This window comes from Pistacia vera, unplaced genomic scaffold (assembly GCF_008641045.1).
Source record: "Pistacia vera cultivar Batoury unplaced genomic scaffold, PisVer_v2 Contig23, whole genome shotgun sequence".
Lineage (NCBI taxonomy): Eukaryota > Viridiplantae > Streptophyta > Magnoliopsida > Sapindales > Anacardiaceae > Pistacia > Pistacia vera.
The window spans coordinates 160,594-184,880 of record NW_022196035.1 but is presented as its reverse complement, the minus strand read 5'-3'; the positions used below and the strand labels follow the sequence as shown (position 1 = coordinate 184,880).

At 33.5% G+C, this 24,287-nt stretch overlaps 3 protein-coding genes and 1 long non-coding RNA gene across 4 annotated transcripts; 2 read left to right on the top strand and 2 right to left on the bottom strand.

Annotated features, from left to right (window-relative positions):
- The first annotated feature begins 434 nt into the window (after window positions 1-434).
- Window positions 435-6,468, top strand: LOC116131155 (outer envelope pore protein 37, chloroplastic-like). The gene is made up of 7 exons (XM_031416798.1): window positions 435-455; window positions 643-646; window positions 736-780; window positions 925-1,094; window positions 1,335-1,429; window positions 5,682-5,802; window positions 5,928-6,468. Exons 1-7 carry the CDS (start codon window positions 435-437, stop codon window positions 6,072-6,074), a joined length of 603 nt encoding a protein of 200 aa, XP_031272658.1. The 3' UTR covers window positions 6,075-6,468.
- A 1,370-nt stretch (window positions 6,469-7,838) lies between these two features.
- LOC116131118 (cell division control protein 2 homolog) lies at window positions 7,839-12,597 on the top strand. Its single transcript, XM_031416753.1, is given in 10 exon segments — window positions 7,839-7,972; window positions 8,509-8,554; window positions 8,653-8,837; window positions 9,020-9,140; window positions 9,696-9,869; window positions 10,386-10,549; window positions 11,397-11,484; window positions 11,618-11,671; window positions 12,440-12,491; window positions 12,494-12,597. Coding segments are annotated over 9 exon segments (882 nt in total). The 5' UTR covers window positions 7,839-7,972; window positions 8,509-8,545; the 3' UTR covers window positions 12,529-12,597.
- Window positions 12,598-13,778: 1,181 nt separating this feature from the next.
- On the bottom strand, window positions 13,779-23,624 carry LOC116131121 (general transcription factor 3C polypeptide 5-like). The gene is made up of 15 exons (XM_031416756.1): window positions 23,193-23,624; window positions 22,384-22,717; window positions 22,163-22,255; window positions 21,970-22,060; window positions 21,639-21,705; window positions 20,891-20,933; window positions 17,551-17,722; window positions 17,322-17,420; window positions 16,900-16,968; window positions 16,217-16,355; window positions 15,733-15,934; window positions 15,048-15,208; window positions 14,893-14,932; window positions 14,252-14,448; window positions 13,779-13,902 (listed from the first exon to the last, which is right to left on the bottom strand). Exons 1-14 carry the CDS (start codon window positions 23,325-23,327, stop codon window positions 14,279-14,281), a joined length of 1,815 nt encoding a protein of 604 aa, XP_031272616.1. The 5' UTR covers window positions 23,328-23,624; the 3' UTR covers window positions 13,779-13,902; window positions 14,252-14,278.
- LOC116131104 lies at window positions 18,665-19,693 on the bottom strand. The gene is made up of 3 exons (XR_004128204.1): window positions 19,680-19,693; window positions 19,005-19,143; window positions 18,665-18,718 (listed from the first exon to the last, which is right to left on the bottom strand). It is a non-coding gene; the product is annotated as an uncharacterized LOC116131104 (long non-coding RNA).
- Window positions 23,625-24,287: the final 663 nt, after the last annotated feature.

The following is a 24,287-nucleotide window of genomic DNA, read 5'->3' as shown; positions in this document are numbered from 1 at the left end:
AAATAAAATCAGTTGAGAATACTAAGGTAAAATGAAGAGTAAAATGATTTAAAACTCTTAATATTACCTTGCATAATAATAATAATGTAAATCACATTCATTTGAAAATTTATGTAATCAAGTTAGAAATAGAGACAAGAGATGAAAAAGAGAGACAGAGAGAGATGCGAAGGAAGATGTAAACTGAGTAGAGATTAGAGAATAATGAGAGTAAAAATGAGAAAACGTTGAAGTAAAATGAGGTTTATATAAGAGATTGGGGGAAGAGGAGATGTATTTGATTTTGAGAGTTGGAATTGCGTGAAATTGTATCATTTTCAACGGAAAAATAGCCGCCAATTGTGTTTAAGTAAGCATGGTTGATTAGACATGGTGAGATTGATGGGAATTGATATATTAAATACTCTTAAAAAAAATCTTGGGCAAAGATAGACATGGCGAGTCTGGTGGGATTGGTAAGAATTAAAAATTATAAATATATTTTAATATTTTAAAAAATAATTTGAGGTCCTCTCTTTTACCTCTTTTTTGGGGGGCCCACCTGCCTAGTGGTTAAGCCGGCCTGCTCCAGTTCCATTTGTTGGTTTGGTGAGTGTAACTTGTCATTTAGATTTTAGTTTTCACTTGTTTTCCCTTTTGCAGCAACGTTAGTTTTACCAGACAATTAGTCCTACGGAGAAGTAGATGGTCAGCAGATAGATTTGAGCATTCATTTGTTTTGGCTTTCTACTGAAGGTAGTTTGAGCAGACTCTTAGTGATATGGGGAAGTAATGGTACAGGTTCTCTAAGTAGAGTAAGATTATTGTTGTACCACTGAATGATGATATTTGTGTCATAATTTTACTGCATTGACTGACGGTTAATCGTCTTCTTTTTTTTTTTTTTTTTTTTTTTACACTTTAGTTATTGACATGATTTTGCAGCCGACACAACCTTCAATTTCCGATTGGTGAAATTTCGTTGGAGCAACGAAAGGAAAAAGGAAAGGAGAGAATATTGCCGCTATTTGCTTGGGCTGAAGGTCAGATTTGGAATGGATCTGCATTGCTCATACAAAAAGGGAGAGGAAATGAAACTAAGATACACCTATAAGGTAGTGTTGTCTTAGCGTTTTGCTTTTGTTTTTGTTTTTTGTTTTTTTTTTTTTTTTTTTTTTGGCTTTTTACCTAGTTGGCTTTGCTGGTTACTTATGTTGATTGCTAGGCTGTCTTCCTATATGGTTACTCATGTTGATTAATAGGACATTCTAGACGTGTGCAGAGTTATCAATTCTGAGTTCTGACTGCCCCTTTTTTTGAATGGTGCTAATTATTCCTTTCATTGTTAATTGTAGGATGATGAAATGTCATTCATTCCAACCATTACACTTCCTTCAAAGGCAGTATCATTTGCGTTCAAGCGTCGGTTCAGTCCATCTGATAAAGTGAGGTTAGAGTTCTATCTCTCACTTGCTGGCTCCACTAAACACAAGCTTTCTTTTTAGTTCATGATTCATCACAATTCATGCTATGGCAAATGGAAGTATATAATATTTGCTGTTTTGTTCTTTTTTGAGGAACCATTTTGTGATATAATATAACATTTTGCGGAGAACTTATCAAGAGGGATTCTTATGGTATGATGTTTGCACATTCTTTGTTTTCCCAACGTTGTTTGGCTACAACACAGTCTCTCACAATGGAAGAGGACTGCCACTGGCAATTACCATTGTACTAAATGTCCTAGGCAGTAAGATATTGACAATATGATAAGAATCATGTAAAATGATCATCTGTTATGTGAGTAAATGAGATTGTTTTATTTTTATTGAACCTTTCATCAAATTGACCGTATGGATGATACTAGTCAAAATGCACAATGATGACTTGGTGGTCAGCATGAATTTAATTGGTACATGATTGATATCCATTAGGAATTTGCAGAACTGGTATATACTGGCTGGTCTGGGATGGTATTGTTGACATCAGTTGATATTGATACTATAAAACCTTAATTGTTTTATTTGAAAAATGAGTAAACTTTTAGAATTTCCGAGTAATCCCCTGTAATCCGATGTCTTACAATCCACTTGCAATTTCATAAACGTTCAGTTTCGGTTGTAAGGTTCTTCTACAAGCAAACTAATCCTCTTTTGTACTTAAGTATATTACTGAATATCATAAATGTTAAAATACTAAGAAAATGTGCTCAACTCCCCATACTAGAGTCCAGAGGGGCACTAATTTACTTTTTTAGATCGTATTTTATTACCTATAGATAATGCATGTGTGACCAGAGTCATTATTCATTTCTTTCTAGAATATTATGACTTGAAATTTATGTTAGAATCAAAGGTCGCTTAATTCTGGAAAGTGTAAATGCTATCTCCTTCAATGTGACCATGTTCTGAATGTTGAGCCTTGGGTTAGAACTGTGAAGTCCTATTAACTGAGTCCATCAAATGCTAAATCCTTTATTGTAAAGTGCTCAACGGACTTTCATGCAGCTTGGTTTGTCAATCGTGATGTTTTTTTTATTGTTCATTGATTTTAATTACAATGCAGCTATTGGTACAATTTGATTCCAACTTCTGGAGTGTGGTGTACAAGCACACCTATGGCAAAGACTAAGCTGGTTATGACTCAAAGCTGCATCTAAGCTGGGTGTCTCTCTGGGTAAGTGGTTGTTCTTAACATTTTTACCGCGATAAAAGTCTGTGAAGATGTCTTTGCATGAGATATTTTTCATCAAAAGGAGCTATCATCATGACTTCAGGACTCCTATATTCAAATCTCAGGTCGGTGACGAAAAGGGCAAGGCAAAAACAGCGCCAATGAAGATGAAAGTCCAGTTTATGATCCAAGTGCTACGAGGTGACATCAAATCACCGGCATTAATTTTCCATGCTAAAAAGAGGTGGGATATAGAGACATATTAGTGTACAACTAGCTCTTCCTCCATATCTAACATGTGACTTCTATTAGTAATGGTACATGGGCCATTTTAATGATGCTTTTGCTACATATAACGACATCATTTTTTGTTCCATCTTCAAATAATTTCTTCCCACTAGAAAGCAGGTGATTCCCATCTGGTTATGTTGCCAAAACTACAATGCTTCAGAGTATTCTCCAATTGACAGGAAGTAACAAAACCCAATTCATATTTTTTGTATTCATCTGCAGAGCCTATTGTTTTTCTGTAAATCTTGATTCATTTTGACATTTTTGGTGCAATCTTTTTTCTAGCCAAACTTGTTATGTGCTTTCGAGGGTGAAACCTTATGTAGGCGGATGTACATACAACGGAAATGAAGGAGTTCATGTATGTCACTCTTGCTACATATCACCACTTCATTGGGTAACTTTTTTGCTTTAAAGAGTTCCCATCTCAATGCGGGTTCCCAAAAAGTATGGAAATTTGTCTCTTTTTCTTTGGACTCTGTTTTGAGAATTTGGAAGCCAATTGGCTTCACTTTGTTTGAAGGAAATACGACAATAATGCTTATACAAATTTATATGATGCACATAAACGTATAATATGAAGGTGGTATCTTCCAAGTTCAACATGTAAAGAGGAGTGTTGATCTAAATTGCTGAGTGTAAAAGTAGCTCATCTTCTTTTGACATACATCTCATTGCATGAAAATTAAAAATATATCAAATTATAATCGAACATATGTTAAGTGAAAGGGCAACGCCCTTCCAAGTAGTGTGTTGACCGCGCATATAAATATATAATGTTATTAATCCAAAATTTCCGTTCGAAACTTAAACAAATGGATATTTTCTATATTTTTTCACATGATATGATCATATAAATGATGGTTATATGTCATTAAATAACAATTTGAGAATAAGAGTAATTGGGTATGTTTGGTTTGTTATTTTGGATATGATTTTGAAGATATTATTGGATAGTTGAATAAGGTGATTATTATGAGGTAAAATTTAAAAATTTATAAAAAAAAAAAAAAAAAAAAAAAAAAAAACTCTTTAGGTTTGTTAATTTAACTAAACACCTTAATATATAAAAATTTTGTAAAATGACAAAAACACTCCCGCCCACCCACAATGCCAGATTCTGGCCACCACTGTCGGAATCTGGCATTACGACACAGATTACGTGGATCTGGTCGGATGTGCGTCGATCTAGTCTTTTTCGGACAGATCCAACACAGATCTGGTCGAAAAAGGCCAGATTGATGGCCAAAGATATGGCCATCGTTGTCGGTCAACGACAACCATTTCTTTGGCATCCATTACGGATCTAGTCAGAAAATGCCATATCGGTGAATTACTGGCTATTTTCGGTTATTTTTAGGCTATTGTGATAGATTCTAGCTACCACCGATGGTGGTTGCTGGAATTTGGCAATTATGGGTGAGTGAAGGTGTTTTTGTTAATTTTTAGATCTTTTTTATGAGGGTATTTAATAAAATTAATAAACTTAAGGGAACTAAAAGTAATTAAAAAAAATATATAATAATATTTTTTAAATAATTAAACAAACAAATATTTTGGGAATAGAATTGAGAATATAGATAAAAATATTAAACCAAACACATGATATTTCGATGAATTACGGTTTGCGTTGCAAAACCTTATATCTACACAATTGACGACAAAAATTAGAAAAAAATAAAATTACTCTTAAGTAAATCATTTCATAATTTACTATTAACCATGTGACATTTTGGTAGAAAATAAAATTACACGTGGCATAATATAATCGGTGGAAAAAGATGTTACGATAGTCTTCCTCACATAAGATTAGTCTTATATAAGACTCACTTCTACTTTTTCCACTGAGAGTTGAAACCCTAGATCTTTGGTACACCACTTGGACTTGAAAGCTGTCAGCCTACTTCCCACCGGCGACAACTCTCGCCGGTCACTGCTCTTGCCGGCGCTGTATTACCGGATAAATGAGATTGATTTTATTTTTTATTGAACCTTTCGATCAAATTGACCTGTATGGATGATACTAGTCAAAATGCACAATGATGACTTGTGTGGTCAGCATGAATTTATATTGGTACATGAGTGATATCCATTAGGAATTTTGCTAGAACTGGTATATACTGGCTGGTCTGGGATGGTATTGTTGACATCAGTTGATATTGATACTATAAAAACTTAATTGTTTTATTTGAAAAATGAGTAAACTTTTAGAATTTTCCGAGTAATCCACTGTAATCCGATGTCTTGACAATCCTACTTGCAATTTCATAAACGTTCAGTTCTGTTGTAAGGTTCTTCTACAAGCAAACTAATCCTCTTTTGTACTTAAGTATATGTACTGAATATCATAAATGTTAAAATACTAAGAAAATGTGCTCAACTCCCCATACTAGAGTCCAGAGATGGCACTAATTTACTTTTTTAGATCGTATTTTATTACCTATAGATAATGCATGTGTGACCAGAGTCATTATTCATTTTCTTTCTAGAATATTATGACTTGAAATTTATGTTAGAAATCAAAGGTCGCTTAGTTCTGGAAAGTAGTAAATGCTACGATTCCTTCAAATGTGACCATGTTCTCAATGTTGAGCCTTGGGTTAGAACTGTGAAGTCCTATTAACTGAGTCATCAAATGGCTAAATCCTTTATTGTAAAGTGCTCAACGGACTTTCATGCAGCTTGGTTTGTCAATCGTGATGTTTTTTTATTGTTCATTGATTTTAATTACAATGCAGCTATTGGTACAATTTTGATTCCAACTTCTGGAGTGCGGTGTACAAGCACACCTATGGCAAAGACTTCAAATTCAAAGCTGGTTATGACTCAAAGGTGCATCTAAGCTGGGCGTCTCTCTGGGTAAGTGGTTGTTCTTAACATTTTTACCTCGATAAAAGGTCATGTGAAAATGTCTTGACATGAGATTATTTTTCATCAAAATGAGCCATCATCATGACTTCAGGACTCCTATATTCAAATCTCAGGTCGGTGACGAAAAGGGCAAGGCAAAAACAGCGCCAATGAAGATGAAAGTCCAGTTTATGATCCAAGTGCTACGAGGTGACATCAAATCACCGGCATTAATTTTCCATGTTAAAAAGAGGTGGGATATAGAGACAATATTAGTGTGACAACTAGCTCTTCCTCCATATCTAACATGTGACTTCTATATAGTAATGGTACATGGGCCATTTTAATGATGCTTTTGCTACATATAACGACATCAATTTTTGTTTCCATCTTCAAATAATTCTTTTCCCACTAGAAATCAGGTGATTCCCATCTGGTTATGTTGCCAAAACTACAATGCTTCAGAGTATTCTCCAATTGACAGGAAGTAACAAAACCCAATTCATATTTTTGTATTCGTCCGCAGAAGCCTATGCTTTTTCTGTAATATCTTTGATACATTTTGACATTTTTGGTGCAATCTTTTTTCTAGCCAAACTTGTTATGTGCTTTCGAGGGTAAAAACTTATGTAGGACGGATGTACATACAACGGGAAATGAAGGAGTTCATGTATGTCACTCGTGCTGACATGTTCTCATGTCAATGCAGGTTCCCAAAAAGTCTATGGAAAATTGTCTCTTTTCTTTGGACTCTGTTTTGAGAATTTGGAAGCCAATTTGCTTCACATTTGTTTGAAGGAAATACAAAAATAATGCTTATACAAAATGTATATGATGCACATAAACGTGTAATATGAAAGGTGGATATTCGAAGTTCAACATATAAAGAGGAGTGTTGATCTAAATTGCTGAGTGTAAAAGTAGCTCATCTTCTTTTGACATACATCTCATTGCATGAAAATTAAAAATATATCAAATTATAATCGAACATATGTTAAGTGAAAAGGCAACGCCCTTCCAAGTAGTGTGTTGACCGCGCATATAAATATATAATGTTATTAATCCAAAATTTCCGTTCAAAATTTAATATTTTCTATATTTTTTCACGTGATATGATCATATAAATGATGGTTATATGTCATTAAATAACAATTTGAGAATAAGAGTATTGAGTGCGATTGGTTTGTTATTTTGGATAAGATTTTAAAGATAGTATTAGATAGTTGAATAGGGTGATTATTACGAGGTAAAATTTAAAAATTTATAAAAAAAACTCTTTAGATTTTTTAATTTAATTAAATACCCTAATATATAAAATTTTTGTAAAATGACAAAACACCCCCACCCACCCACAGTGCCAGATTTCGATCGCCACCGTTAGAATCTGGCGTTACGACGTAGATTACGTGGATCTGGTCGGACGTGCGTCGATTTGCCCTTTTTCGACCAGATCCACCACGAATCTGGTTGAAAAATGCCAGATCAACGGCCAAAGATATGGCCGTCGTTGTCTGTCAACGACAGCCATTTCTTTGGCATCTATTGTGGATTTGGCCGGAAAATGCCAGATCGGCGAATTATCGATTATTTTTTGTCATTTTTAGGTTGTTGTGACAAATTCTGACTACCACCGATGATGGTTGTCGGAATCTGGTGATGTGTTTTTGTTAATTTTTAAACCTTTTTTGAGGTATTTATTGAAATTAATAAACATAAAAGGACTAAAAGTAATTAAAAAAATATAATAGGATTTCCTAAATAATTAAAAAAATATATATTTTGATAATATGATTTAGAATATGGATAAAAATATTAAACCAACTAGTGATATTTTCAAAATCAATCAATCCATGAATTACGGTTTGCATTGCAAAACCTTATATCTACACAATTGACGACAAAAATTAGAAAAAAAAAAAAAAAAAAAAAATTACTGTAGAAGATAAAATTCCACGTGGCATAATATAATCAGTGGAAAAAGAGGTTACGATGGTCTTCCTCACATAAGATTAGCCTTTTATATAAGACTCACTTCTACTTTTTACACTGAGAGTTGAAACCCTAGATCTTTGGTTCACCACTTACTTGAAAGCTCTCAGCCTACTTCCCACCGGCGACAACTCTCGCCGGTCACTGCTCTTGCCGGCGCTGTATTACCGTCTGGCCTTCATTCTCTTCGGTTAGTAGTTTATTTTAGTATTTCACTAATTTTATGTCATTTCTGATCAAAATTTGAACTCGCAGGTTAAGTTAAACTTAATTTGATAATTACATTATGCATTATATGATCAAAATTTGAACTCGCAGGTTAAGTTAAACTTAATTTGATAATTACATTATGCATTATTTTTCGTGTTCTAAGTTTAAAATGTTGTAGTGTTTGTATATGGATATTCGAGTTGAAGGTTTTCGAAAATTAAAAAAATAATAATAATTCTGAATTGGACTAACATTTTGTTCTAAGTTTCAGGTCTTATCTCGAGATTGTAATTGATTTCTATAAGATTCATTGTTCAGATAATTGCTTTTACTTTTTCGAGTTTGATAATGATTTTCAGAGAGATTGATTTTTGGGTTTTTTGGGGTGCCATTTCATCTAATTTAGCCATGTTTGAGTTTACGTGTAAGGTTTTGCTCATGTTTTCTGATGTATGATTTTGGTCAGTTATGTAGTGAAGTTTTACTGAAACTTGGACTTTTTTTGTTTGACTTCAGAGCAACTCCTGCTGTGTGGCTGTTTTAGCTGGACAGGATGGACCAGGTAGAGGGGAAAAAGCAGTTATTATTTAGGTTATAGTTGTAGCTGTTTATTAATCTATGTGTTATCTTGAACTGATTGTAATGTTGCTGAATTGCTAGTACGAGAAAGTTGAGAAGATTGGTGAAGGAACTTATGGTGTTGTGTACAAAGCTCGTGACCGCACCACCAATGAAACAATAGCATTGAAGAAAATCCGTTTAGAGCAGGAGGATGAGGGTGTGCCTAGTACTGCTATTAGAGAAATCTCCCTCTTGAAAGAAATGCAGCATGGGAACATTGTTAGGTGTGTATTCTACTCATCTAGTTGAGTTCTTGTCCAATAGATTGTGTGTATTCTCACTCATTACGGGATGTGGAATAATACACCGTGACCCTAAATTATGCTTTGTTTCATAGCAAAAGAAAAGAAATTGGTGAGCCTATATAAAACAAACTTGATTTTAATTAGTGTTTCTTTGGTCACAGGTTGCAGGATGTAGTACACAGTGAGAATCGTTTGTATCTAGTTTTTGAGTATCTAGACTTGGATTTGAAGAAGCACATGGATTCATGTCCTGATTTTGCAAAGGACCCACAATTAGTAAAAGTGAGTGGTATATTTCTGCTATCTGGTCTATCCAAAAAAGTAAAATAAAATAAAAAAGGAAAAGAAAGAAGAGGAAAAAGAAAAGAGTAAATTCTGTTCTCTGCAGTTTCATGTATTTTCTGCTTGAGGATTTGAAGTATTTCATCAATAGGTTGGAAATTTGAACTATCTAATTCAGAATATCCTAATGCTTTAAGAAATTTAACTGTTAATAATGCTTTTGATTTGTTATTTTCTTATAAATGTAAGTTGTACTTATTATCCACAAAAGTTGTGCCCTCTGTCCAGAAGAGGCCATGAATTCACCACCTACATATACTTGTTCATTTATTTTCTCTATTCATAATTTTCAAGTTTATCAAGAAGAATTACAATGCTGTAGGATTAGATGTATACTTACCTATATTATGTCTTCCCAATTATCATTCTATATATGTTATTACATTAGCGGTCCCTTATCTACTAGTCAGCTCACAATGATGGATCTTAATTTACTGTGCCTGGTACAATTAAAATGGTTACCACAATAATATTGATTTTGTCTCATCACTGCAGACATTCCTTTATCAAATTCTCCGCGGCATTGCGTATTGCCATTCTCATAGGGTTCTTCATCGAGATTTGAAACCACAAAATTTGCTGATAGATCGCCGTACAAATGCATTAAAGCTTGCAGATTTTGGGCTGGCCAGAGCATTTGGTATACCTGTTAGGACATTTACACATGAGGTATCAATTAGCACTAGCTCTGTGTTTTATTGGTAATTATGTCTTTTTGCTGTTGTTTAGTGAGAGCATAGCAATGCATTAAGGACACTCCAGTGGTCTTGTATTTATACAGGTCTGAGCACAGATAGATGTATGAGCAAAACTTGTTATTTTTATTTTGGTGAGGTAGCCAATTGTTAGTGTGGCCAATGTTATTTATTTCTCAATATGTCATGAGGGTGAGAGAGAGAAAGAAACCAGGAAATATTCGAAGTGTATAAAAACAAAGGAAGAGAGGTATGAGTTATGAGAGTTAGAGATATCAAATTGCATTGAGGTAGAGAGAGAAGTTGTAGATGGAAACCTGTTGTATTTTTGGGTTGGGAAGGGGAAAGGAGGGAATTAGCAACCAATCACTGATCTGTGCTAGATCTTTAATTTCCAATTATATCGTACATTGGCAAGTTTAATGATTATGAATTTCGTGTTCACCATGTAGCATGTGCTAGGTTCATAATCATTATCGGTTATCTCTAGGTTGTGACACTATGGTACAGAGCACCTGAAATACTGCTAGGATCTCGTCATTACTCTACTCCAGTTGATGTGTGGTCGGTGGGATGTATATTTGCTGAGATGGTGAACCAGCGGCCGTTATTTCCTGGAGATTCAGAGATTGATGAATTATTCAAGATCTTCAGGTTTATAATTTTCCAGCATAATTTGGGTTCCTTCAATTTGTCTAAGAAAAAATATATTAGTTGCATCCTTTTCAGAAAATGGAAAGTAAATGCTCTATGTCAATATATTTATATTTTTGCAAGACTAAACTATATTGTTTGTTTGTAAAATTAAAAATAATACAGGCTTATCTACCTGTAAATATTTTCAAAGAAAGACTTGTGGAGCACCCTCTAAATGTTACATATATTTAGATAGGTGAAGATTGGCTCTTCTGTGACTGTTCATTCTAGACAGAGGCTGACATTCATTTTGTCCGTCCCTAATGTGCACAATCATGTGTGATCAATGAACTATAATTGTTGAAATTTAAAAAGGTTTTATGCTTAAATTGTTTAATGTCTATACCCAGATTTAGCAATTGGAGGTTAGATCTATTAAATGTTGAATATCTTTTTTCCGTCAATAGCTATGTATATCCTTTCTCTTTGAAACAATGACAAATGAATGGCTCCATTTATTTTAAGTAGGATCTGAAAGTATGAGATTCAAGTATTCATAAAAAACTTGGAGGTTCTCGGTTACAGTGATAGTAAAATTAAGGGTTCTCAATGTTTAGCACAGGAAATAGAAAGTACAAGTTTGTTGTTTAGAATGAGGCAAATGAAAAAAACTCATGGTCATTATCATATCTTACAGTTTCAAGTTAGGTTTTTTGCATAGTTCTTTCTAGAAGATTCTGAAATTACCCATTGATGGTGATTACTTTATACACCATGTTCTTTATATCTAATCATCTTGGGTTGTATCTTAAGTTTTTTATTGATTTTAGTTGTTTTGGTGCAAACACACATTTTTGTATTGAAGGGTCTTAGGAACTCCAAATGAGGATATATGGCCTGGAGTGACTTCTCTGCCTGATTTCAAATCTGCCTTTCCTAAGTGGCCTCCGAAGGTAATGGGAAAATTTTTGCTGTCATGTTTGTTTCTTTCAGCATCAATTTCTCTGAATATATTGTTTCTTTGGGAGAAAAAGATAAGAGTGTAATATTACTGTCAACTTTACTTGATGCACCATATATTTGCAGGATTTGGCAAGTGTAGTTCCAAACCTTGGGCCAGCCGGTGTTGATCTTCTTTCTGTAAGTTTGGATTTAAGATATTTACCATTCATCATTTCCCTTTCTGCATTATAATGCCAGTGTTGAACTAAAGCTCTTTACTCCATATCCCAAGTACCTAGGTACTCTACCCTAGTTTTCGCTTCCTCTGCTAAGCTATCTGCATCTCCACACCTGCTTTCCAAAATGGAACCAATGCTCTATCTATTTATAGGTTAATTATGCAAGTTTAGACCAACTAATGATCTCCATAGCTCAAGTAGGCAGCTTATTGCAGATATATTTTGTGTCCTGTGGTGGAGACAAATTTGTGGTGGAGAAGAAATGGACAAAAATTCTAGAGGACATGCCTATAGGAGGAAGATGTTTTTGTTTAGATTTCTAGAGATTGAGAGAGTTGCAGGGTTGCTATTTTTAGCAGCCAATGCTGGCACGTGTGAAGATCAGTTTAGTTCTAAAGTCTTTCTGCTCTTTAGATAATTTTTTTTTTTTTTGATTTAAAGTTTCTTGACGGCAGTTTTTGTGAAGTTGTCAATAATATAGTATCGTGTAGACCTGTTATAGGGCCTAAACCAAAAGCTAGTGAATTATCACCATTGGTATACAACCTTTGGCGTCGCTCTATGATCTGCCTGGTGCTGTATTAGATAAGCCGAAGCCTTATCTCTCTAAACCTTTCTTTCTACTTTGTCGTGTGATGTATCACTATTGTACGATGAACATGTGAAATCAAATCCTTGTTTTCTGATTTTTCCACGATTTATTAACTTATGGAGTTGCGTATTCCAGAAAATGCTCTGCATGGATCCAAGTAGAAGAATCACAGCGAGAAGCGCACTAGAGCTGAATACTTCAAGGATATCGGATTTGTACCCTAGTACCTCCTTCGTTCATGGTGTAGAGAGAACATTGTCATATTGTTGTGTAGGCATTCTCTGGGTTTTGATTGTTTTTTATCTGCTTTCTTGCTTCTTTCTTTTCAACTTTTAAAGACCAAATCCTTATTAAACTGACCGCATTTTGCAGTTTTGTTTTTTTTTTTTTTTGGGGTTGAATCTCCTAGTCTCACCTATATATATTCCCTTTGTCCCTTTTGTGGAATGAAACGATTTGTAATGGACAATTATGTTCATAAAAAAAAAAATATATTTAGTTTTTTTTTTCTTTAATCTTTTTTTAATTTGGAAATCGAATTCTCTGACTTGCGTGCAATTTAATCTAATATTTGTTTTACTTTGTAGTTAATGAAAATTATCTTTAAAATATGTGAAATGTTCTACCGATTATACACATGGCCATGCAAGTCCACTATTGGATAATTGATCAAATCAAATATAGGAAGAGAGTCAGTTAAAAAAGGCTATAAATGGGAAAGCCCATTTTCGTCATCATTATATACTTTATACACAACTAGAAAGAGTTAATAAATAAAAGTTTCTTATTTAGTCTTCCTTTGTTTTCTTCTGTTCCGTTACTCTTCAGTCCCTTTTAGTTTATTTTATTAAAATTATACCACTAATACAGTAATATAGTGACATGAAACTATGTAAACGGCTCACTACTCTAGTGTTCATAGATGTAAACTATTTGTTTTATCAAACGAGTAATTTTATACTCATAACTTTTTCTTACAAACTTTCTTTTATAATCTCGATGTGATAATTTGTAATTAATTAGTTGTAATGAACTAAATGAAACCCAGATGAGACTCATTGTAAACTAACTCAATCGCAATTTAGCAGGTGAAACCAAGATATGATTCATTGTAAACTAACAAATTACGAATTATCACGTCAAAATTATAAAAGAGAGTTTATAAAAAGAGATTGTGAGTGTAACATTTTCTTTATCTGATCAATGGAGGATTATATTGTTTAAAAATGACGCATGTAATTTTAAATTTAAGTTCTCTTTGTTGTTAAAATTATCCTTAAATATTTAATTTATATTAGCTTGCCATGCTTTATTCCAAAAAATAGATCTTGTATACTTAACAATCTTGAAGAATGAATTATTATTTAATGATTCAGCAACACTTTGGATAAAACTTATAACAAAAACAAAGAAATTTCAGAGATTTCCATTGAGGTTTTATTTAGTTTATCACAATCAAACTAAACTAATTTTTTTTTTTATTTTTTAGCTAAAATGCTTACCCACAAGTGTTAAATTCTTGCATATTAGTCCTGTATTTTTATTGTTCCTCAAAAGCTCTCTCCATATGAACCCTTTACCCATTCAAACTTCAGTACCTTCATACAAAGAACATATCATTAAGAATAATTTCAACTACATGTAAAAGAAAATTTTGCATCAAAATGAATCTTTCATTACATAATGTAAGATTTTGGCGACCATGTGTCAAACATATGCCATCAAAACAGTTTGTATATGGTTTTCTACCAATACACTTGCACAATATAAGAAATAAAAGTCTTGACAAACTGTACATTAACTAACCATTGTTACTTGCTGCAAATATTTATTGATTCTCATGATCTGATTAATGTAAACGTATTGCATAAGTTGTGGTTATAGAATTCAAAATTATTAGGGGTCAAAGATCGGGGAACGGATGAAGGAGAAGGGGATGGAAAATACCTCTATATTAACTGGTAGAATCAAAAGTTAGTTGCCGTCGTCATCAGAATAACCACCATCGCTATCTGGCTCATAAGTCTGAAATTCCCCATCGCTGGCATTGTCGTCTTGTTTATTGTCACCACCAAATTCACCGGATGGAAAACTCCCAAAAAGCTCTTGTAAATATAATTTTGAGTTGTTCCCCCAATCTGCATCTAATATACGTATAGGAAAACTAATGAAACCAGGAAATATACATACAGGGATAAACTTAAAAGTGTTAAAATAGTGTATAAATATGATAGGTACACCAATTAGCTAGAGTTAAGGCTTACAATAGGTTTGGGGAATTCAAATAAGCATTTCGAAGTATAAATGAGGTCCACATATTAGGGGAGACGGAGGCTTAACATCTGATCCCATTTTTGGGATGTTCTCACCCAATAAAGAGTAAACTCACACTCAGAAAAACTTGATAAATAACTTCTCTCTGAGTAATAAAGTAATACTGCACAATGTCCTTTGCTTCTTTCAAATAGAACATTGTTGATTAAATTTCATTCCAACACAAGTATGTGAAACTAGCTGGAATCATTATCGCTTATTCCAAAGATGCATGTCTTAAAGGAAATGCACATGCAAATATTATTCAAGGATACATGAATGAGATTGAAAAGGGATTTCTTCTTCCTCATTGACCTACAAAAAGAGCATAAGAGAAAGAGATAAGACAGAACCAGGAGTAGAGAATATACTGATACTTAAGAAGGTGGGGAATATGCAAAACACATAGCCAGAGAAGGCATTTAATTACCAGATCCAGCGCTTCTGCATCTGATTCATCTTCACTGTTATCAACCTCTATTCTATCTTCTTCTTCCTCATCCTCCTCAATTCTATCTTCATCCTCAACTTCCTCTATCCTATCTTCATTCTCATCACCAAGAATTTCACATTTTTCTTTATCTTTGTCACCTATAAGCTCCAAATCGAAAAATTTGATCAGGACTTTGATATTTTAGCAACTAGTACAGATAGAATATTGATTAGAAAACATTAAAATAAATTGCATATAGTTCTTTGATACAAACTGCTGCAATCATTTATGGAAAAATGGAGTATAGCAGGACTATCAGGACCAATTTTAAAAGACTGAAAAAAAAAAAAAAAAAAAGAGAAACACACTAAAATACACAATCAGCAAAGTTTCAGTTATATTTCTGGACAATTATTACATGGTAAACTAATAAAACCTTGGCAAATCTAAGGCAAGGAACAAGGATTTCCATGGAGAAGCAATGGATTCTAGAGGGGGGAAAAGCACATATTTACTGTACAAATTCAAACAATCAGTATAGAAAATTATTATAAGCATGACAAAATTTTCACACTATTTGCAGTCGGGTGATAGAAAATTGGAAGAGTAGGGTAGCAGAATGAACCAACAACATACACTTTATCAAGGAGTAAATATAACAGAAATTAATTGAAATTGTAACCTTTATTCACATGCTGGTGTCCCTTTTGATCAGGTTTTAAAGTATGACTCAAAAATGAAATCTTCTTTAACTTAGCAAAGCGGTCTGAAGCAGTTTTCAGTAAGTTCCCAGCACCCGGTTCAGGGTACACTGACAGAAACCTAACCTCAACACGCTTTCTTATAAGAGCAAGCACATGCCTTGAGAACCATCCTGTTTCCAACTGCAAACTTTATATCATAAAAATTGGAGCTTTAAACATGATATAGCAATAGCATGCAGATAGTACACACATATTAGATACAAAATTAGATGAACAAATTGTTTACTTGCGCAGAACTACTCCATGTAAGTCAGTCCAAACGAAAAAACATGAAATAAAACTAGCAGCATACAATTTAAAAAATAAATAAAACAGGTAAACAGTAAAGAAACTAAAACTTTAAGCTAAAATTAATTAACACAGACATGCGCAGATACATATACAAAAATATATGAAACTTACAGAGCAAGTTGTTTCCTTCGTAGGCTTTCTTATCTCTTGTTGAATGTAGTCATCAGCAAGTTCAAATAGTTGTAATGATGTACTGCATTTGGTAGGAAACACTTTGAATGCACATAAATCTTTCCATCTATTCTTCAATCTGTGGGAAGGAGAGACCATTGAGAGAAGAAAATGCTAAACAAAATTCCTGAACTTTGCACAAGTAACTATCATCTACAGATCTAGAAGCACACTATTCATCTACCAAATACATAGTTTAAAAAGAAATTAGCATGGATTATCCACTTTTTTGTTTTCCATCTCTCCACTATATGAACAAAGGTTTAAAACAGACACCGAAATTCCACCATGGTAAAACCAGAAGTTCCAGCTAAGAAATAATTATTCCTCATGCCTAAAGATTTCAAACAAGTTAAAATATCATCAGGTCAAAAGGTCACCAGTATATGTGGTTTCTCAAGTACCACTTAAGCTGTTGTTTAATTCTCTATAGGGTTCTACAAAGGTACCCAGGATTTAAAGGGCTACTCCACATTATGTAGCCCAGCACTTCAAAGAATAATGAACTTTAAAGGGATCAATAGCTCTTTCATGCTGACATTTCAATTGGACTATACCAAACACCTAGCCATTAAGTTTAAGCATTTATAAAGAGAATGGAAAAAACTTTAGGAAAAACTTACTTAGCACCTGCGTTAGACTCACAATAGCTCCGTACTTGTGGCTTTACTCGATAATCAATTCTTTGATATCTGCTTAAAGAAAATTCTTAGAATGTAAGCATCAAGATAAAGGCTCAAAACAGAAAATAAAAAATAATAGTAATAGAAAACTTAAACAACCAGCACTAATTTTACAGGGGGATTCATCTCTACAATTTTCTGTATCAGCCTTAATAATGACATGCATGGAAGTTGTTCAATTTTTTTTAGCACTACTAGTTCAAATCCAAGTCATGCTTCCAGTCACAATTTAATGAGAGCACTTTAAAACAATGAAAATCCAAGTCATGCTTCCAGTCACAATTTAATGAGAGCACTTTAAAACAATGAAGTGCACTAAATCGAAACAGAAGTGCAAAAGAGTATTTAGGTAGAAATCTCACATGCGAGATTCTGGATCTTTGCGAGGATCATACCCTTTTCTGATCCAGAACCTGAGAAAGGGTCCATTAGAAAAGTAGTATGCATTTCCAAGTAGAAGCCTGTAAAACCAGACAAAAGCAGAATATCAAATTTTTCCACAAAGCAGAAAAAGAAAAAGAAATCGTTTCAGGTCACCTTAAGCAACCCAAAATATTTATGTATACAATGGTGAGCTTCTAGGCAGAAAACCTTTTAAGCATTAGCCTGTTAAATTTTAGACCTTCATCAAGCAACCGCTCAATAAGAGATGCTTTAGGCCATATAGGCCGTTCATCAAAGAGCTTAGATACAGCCATCTGCCACTTCCATTGCTCAGAATCTCGGGATATGATTTCCCCCCAGTTTACTTTTTCGGGAATCTGTAAGAACGCTAAGTACAACGGAAACAAAAGGCACAAAATAATGCAGGATATATGTTGAAAAAATGTCAGATTCCATTAAATGCCATAAAAGGTAATATCTAAGTGTTGTTTTATATAAATGCCCTCCATACATGAAATGTTAAATAATCATAGAATTGTTGCAAGCCACCTGGAACAGCAAACTCCAAACATTACATAATCACAGAATTGACGTATCATATTTTGATTAAATTGCAGAAGAAAATTCCAGGCATGTCAGAAATGTCATCTGATTAAATGTGCAAAAATAGACATCATACAAATCATAGAATATTGATTAGAAAACATTAAAACAAATTGCATATAGTTCTGTTATACAAACTGCTGCAATCATTTATGGAAAAATGGAGTATAGCAGGACTATCAGGACCAATTTTAAAAGACTGCCAAAAAAATAAAAAATAAATAAATAAAAAAAAGAAAAAAATAGAGAAACACACTAAAAAACACAATCAGCAAAGTTTCAGTTATATTTCTGGACAATTATCACATGGTAAACTAATAAAACCTTGGCAAATCTAAGGCAAGGAACAAGGATTTCCATGGAGAAGCAATGGATTTGAGAGGGGGGAAAAGCACATATTTACTGTACAAATTCAAACAATCCATATATAAAATTATTATAAGCATGACAAAATTTTCACACTATTTGCAGTCGGGTGATAGAAAATTGGAAGAGTAGGGTAGCACAATGAACCAACAACATACACTTTATCAAGGAGTAAATATAACAGAAATTAATTGAAATTGTTACCTTTATTCACATGCTGGTGTCCCTTTTGATCAGGTTTTAAAGTATGACTCAAAAATGAAATCTTCTTTAACTTAGCAAAGCGGTCTGAAGCAGTTTTCAGTAAGTTCCCAGCACCCGGTTCAGGGTACACTGACAGAAACCTAACCTCCACACGCTTTCTTATAAGAGCAAGCACATGCCTTGAGAACCATCCTGTTTCCAACTGCAAACTTTATATCATAAAAATTGGAGCTTTAAACATGATATAGCAATAGCATGCAGATAGTACACACATATTAGATACAAAATTAGATGAACAAATTGTTTACTTGCACAGAACTACTCCATGTAAGTCAGTCCAAACGAAAAAACATGAAATAAAACTAGCAGCATACAATTTAAAAAATAAATAAATAAAACAGGTAAACAATAAAGAAATTAAAACTTTAAGCTAAAATTAATTAACACAGACATGCACAGATACATATACAAAAATATATGAAACTTACAGAGCAAGTTGTTTCCTTCGTAGGCTTTCTTATCTCTTGTTGAATGTAGTCATCAGCAAGTTCAAATAGTTGTAATGATGTACTGCATTTGGTAGGAAATACTTTGAATGCACATAAATCTTTCCATCTATTCTTCAATCTGTGGGAAGGAGAGACCATTGAGAGAAGAAAATGCTAAACAAAATTCCTGAACTTTGCACAAGTAACTATCATCTACAGATCTAGTAGCACACTATTCATCTACCAAATACATAGTTTAAAAAGAAATTAGCATGGATTATCCACTTTTTTGTTTTCCATCTCTCCACTATATGAACAAAGGTTTAAAACAGACACCGAAATTCCACCATGGTAAAACCAGAAGTTCCAGCTAAGAAATAATTATTCCTCATGCCTAAAGATTTCAAACAAGTTAAAATATCATCAGGTCAAAAGGTCACCAGTTATGGTGTTTCTCAAGTACCACTTAAGCTGTTGTTTATTCTCTATAGGGTTCTACAAAGGTACCAGGATTTAAAGGGCTACTCCACATTATGTAGCCCAGACTTCAAAGAATAAGAACTTTAAAGGGATCAATAGTCTTTCATGCTGACATTTCAATTGGACTATACCAAACACCTAGCCATTAAGTTTAAGCATTTATAAAGAGAATGGAAAAAACTTTAGGAAAAACACTTAGCACCTGCATTGACTACAATAGTCCGTACTTGTGGCTTTACTCGAAATCAATTCTTTGATATCTGCTTAAAGAAAATTCTTAGAATGTAAGCATCAAGATAAAGGCTCAAAAAAGAAAATAAAAAATAATAGTAATAGAAAACTTAAAAAACCAACACTAATTTACAGGGGGATCATCTACAATTTTCTGTATCAGCCTTAATAATGACATGCATGGAAGTTGTTCAATTTTTTTTAGCACTACTAATTCAAATCCAAGTCATGCTTCCAGTCACAATTTAATGAGAGCACTTTTAAACACAATAGAAAAAGAAGTGCAAAAGAGTATTTAGGTAGAAATCTCACATGCGAGATTCTGGATCTTTGCGAGGATCATACTTTTCTGATCCAGAACCCAAGAAACGGGTCCATTAGAAAAGTAGTATGCATTTCCAAGTAGAAGCCTGTAAAACCAGACAAAAGCAGAATATCAAATTTTTCCACAAAGCAGAAAAAAAAAGAAATCGTTAGGTCCTCAAGCAACCCAAAATATTTATTATACAATGTGAGCTTCTAGGCAGAAAACCTTTTAAGCATTAGCCTGTTAAATTTTAGACCTCCATCAAGCAACCGCTCAATAAAGGATGCTTTAGGCCATATAGGCGTGTCATCAAAAAGCTTAGATACAGCCATCTGCCACTTCCATTGCTCAGAATCTGGTATATGATTTCCCCAGTTACTTTTTCGGGAATCTGTAAGAAGCTAGTACAACGGAAACAAAAGGCACAAAATAATGCAGGATATATGTTGAAAAAATTCAGATTCCATTAAATGCCATAAAGGTAATATCTAAGTTGTGTTATATAAATGCCCTCCATACATGAAATGTTACACAATCATAGAATTGTGCAAGCCACCTGGAACAGCAAACTCCAAACATTACATAATCACAGAATTGACGTATCATATTTTGATTAAATTGCAGAGAAATTCCAGCATGTCAGAAATGTCATCTGATTAAATGTGCAAAAATAGACATCATAGGAAAGAGAACATCTAAGTGCAGAACTCAAACTACACTTCATGAAAATACATTGATACAAAATCTAGAGAATATGCAATTTTGATCATAAAAAAAAAAAAAAAATTACAAAAAAGAGAAAGAATATAGATTGGATAAATTGGAGGTGAGCGATAAAGTTTGCCAGCACAAACTAAACAAAGGATATCTTTAATGTTAAAATCAATTGCAAGACCTGAAGTTATGTCCATTGCACAAAAGAACAAAAAGATTGCCAGTTCAGTGCTAACCCTCATAATGTGCTTGATAGAGTATAGAACATTATCTTAAATAATTTCATGAGCATCCGGACATTCATGGAGAAAAAAAAAAAAAAAAGAACTGCAAACACATTATGGGGAAGAAATTCAGAATCAAAACCATGACTGAACAGATCAATATGTAGAGCTAAAAATCTAAGAACGGAATCATTTAATCAAGCCAATAGACAATTTGATAAAAAAATCTATTCCAATAAACCAATTGATCAAAATCTACTTTCCAATAAATTATCCATCTCCTTCTATGCAATCAAAACTAAAGCAAAAGGAATCATTTTCCAAAATTCAGATCCTTTGAATAATTAAACCTTCGATGTGAAAAAGTTCAGCTTTTTACACCAAAGACTGAAAAAGATAGATAACTCCCAATCAAGTCAAACAGAAATCTCAAGATGTCAAAGAAAAAGGATATAGTAATTAGCTGGTCATTTAGAAAACCACCTGATGGACCAAAAAAAAAAAACTATTGGATATTTTCAGACAAATATAAACAAATTTCTCCTGTTTGCATATAAATATACCCTCTACAGGGTAGAAGAATTGATAAAGTATAAGTACAATAGCTCTAACAACAATTTACCACCCAACAAAAAGAAATAAAGTAAAAATTTCAAACGTTAATTCATTAGTCAATACCTCACGAGGGTTTTGCACAACTTCCTCTTCTTTCTTTTTTGAGCTAGGAAGGGCTGATGGTCTTAATCTGAAAAATATGAAATTAAAGTCAACTCAATGACTCAGTTCTTTCAATAATCTAGCATCCGATAGACCTAAGCAAACACTTTTCTTTTTCTTTTTGTTTTTTTCAAGAGATAAGGAATAGCATTTTGTTCCATGAAAGCTGTTGAAGTAGGCCATCAGTTTAATCAAAGATACAAAAATATAAAACCTTCAAGCAAAACTCTTATCAAAATATAAGAAAATTAAGTATCCAATATAACCAAATAAGAAATACAAAGCATCATACACTAAATTTGTTGGCATATCCTTAGGTGCAAAGAATGGGGGCAACATCATCATCACATCATCCTCGTCCAGATTTATGAAAGCATCCTTTTCTGAAAAACATAAAAAAATTAATCATTTTCATATGGTAAACAAATAAGAAATGTCCATTTCACTGATAGAAGTGCATAGACAATAAATTACAAAGGCTTCACCACAATGTTGCTCCTCCATTTCTGTCCAATTTCTTTTTTTCCTCCAAGCAACATCAGCATGAATGGCAACAACATGCTGGTAGTCAGCCATTCCTTCACAAATTTTTAAAAAGAAAAAGAAAAGGCAAAAATGTCAACTTAAATTTCTAATTAATACTGGGAATAATGAAAAACATCAATGAAATATAGCATAGAGTTATTGAAAAAGAGTAAATTCTAACCATCAAAAGAGTAAGCCTCAGAGACCCTAGCAACAATATCAGCAGAAAGGTTTACACGGTCTTCTTCTGATACCTGCACATCAACTTCTTTGCCAGCAGCAACTGGTTCACTTTCAGGCTGACCTACTTGGCTATTTTCATCCTTAGTTGCCTCAGACAATGAATGTTCCAACATCTTGCTAGATGGTCCAGCACTTTGGCCATCACAAGACTTAATTTTAGATATTTTTAACAGAAAGCTGTTACAAGGATTAAGTGCTCCAAATGTAGGACGTGAATATGGATCCTCAGGGCGAAAATGGAGCTCCAACTTGTTAGATTTTAAACTACGGGCCTGCAAAACAGGCCAGCTCATGAATGAACAGCACTGTAATGGAATGTTTCCTAATTGATCTTTTCAACACATTACTATTGCTATAACAGTCCGTAGACTAATTTAGAACACCTCTGGTACGTAGAATTAGCAAGACCCTAAAAACGAAATTAAGAACGCTGTGTACTGAAAACACAATACATCTTATTTGATAGAGCTTGGATTGTTACACGGGAAATACACAATTTTAAACCTTGAATAATCAATTTTAACTCTTTTCCCACTGAAAATATACTACTCAGAAACTTTCAAAACATTGATAAATATAAAAACTTTCTTATTTAACTCAAAACCTACCACCCAGATACTGTTACCACGGTGATAAAAATATAAACTTGTCCCAAGTTTGCAAAACAAATGCTAAAAATAATTTTTTTTTTTCAAAAATATAAAAGGAATGAGTTATGAATTAAAATGTAGTTTGTTTAGTTCAAACCTTGAGAATTGACTCAGTTCCTCCAAGCGTTTGGATGGCACGTGAAATTGAAGAAGGATAGCCCGGATAGTGAACAGCAAAGGTCTCATTGCTGGGCAAATTCCCAGAAACGGTGCCGTTTTTTATCACTCCCATCACTGTTGTAGCCGACAAAATCAACACAAATAAAAGAAATGAAAACGAATTGAACTTTGCGAAATAAAACGAGCCAGAATGTTTTTTCAGTTACATAACTTACAAACTCTTCTCTAAAGCCTTAAAAATCGTGGCGGCGGTAGTGGTGGTGGTGGTGGACCGTTTCTTCTGCAGTGGCGTTCGCCAGTGGTGACGCCGGCAGCAGCAGTAAAGCTTTTAGTAGACAAATTTTGATTTTTCGAATTAGTTTCTTCAAATTTTAAAATTTGATTAGGAAATTTAAGACAAATTAGGTTTTTTTGGGGAGGATTTAGAGTTTGGATTAATTTTTTTGATAAATATTTGCAAGAAATAGTATGGGTAAAATTGGTGTTTCGCGCCTTTCGCTGGTCAAAGATGGTCCGACTGTAGCTCCAGTAGATGGAGACTAACCTCAGAGGCTCAGAAGGGGTGTTTTGATATTTTTTGAAACATGTGGATCTTGAAAAAATTGTGCTTAGAGATTTTCTCCTTATATCAATCAATTTAATTAACTTCATTAAAATAGAAAACAACTCATCATTCCTTCTAAATCTGGAAAATTTTCAACTGAAAATGTGTGTAAACAACATGAAATTTGTAATCAATCAATCAATAATAAGAAAGGTAAATTACGAGGTTTACGGTTCTCGCATGAGTCAGATTTAAGACGTTAAGTTAGACTCGGTGCATAAATGGGTTAGACTTTCGTAAATTCGGTAAAAAGACGAGGTTATTCCAATAAAACAAGAAAATCTTGTTAATGGAGTAGAACGGATTAATGCAATTAACTCTTTAAAGTTTTGCCTTAAAGATTCCGATAAGAAGGAAAACTCTACGACGAATTGTCCTTAGTATTGTCCTGTATTCATTCATGATGAAAGTCTTAAACATGGCTTCCACCCTTGGGATATTCATTTTATGCACATGACAAGAGAAAGC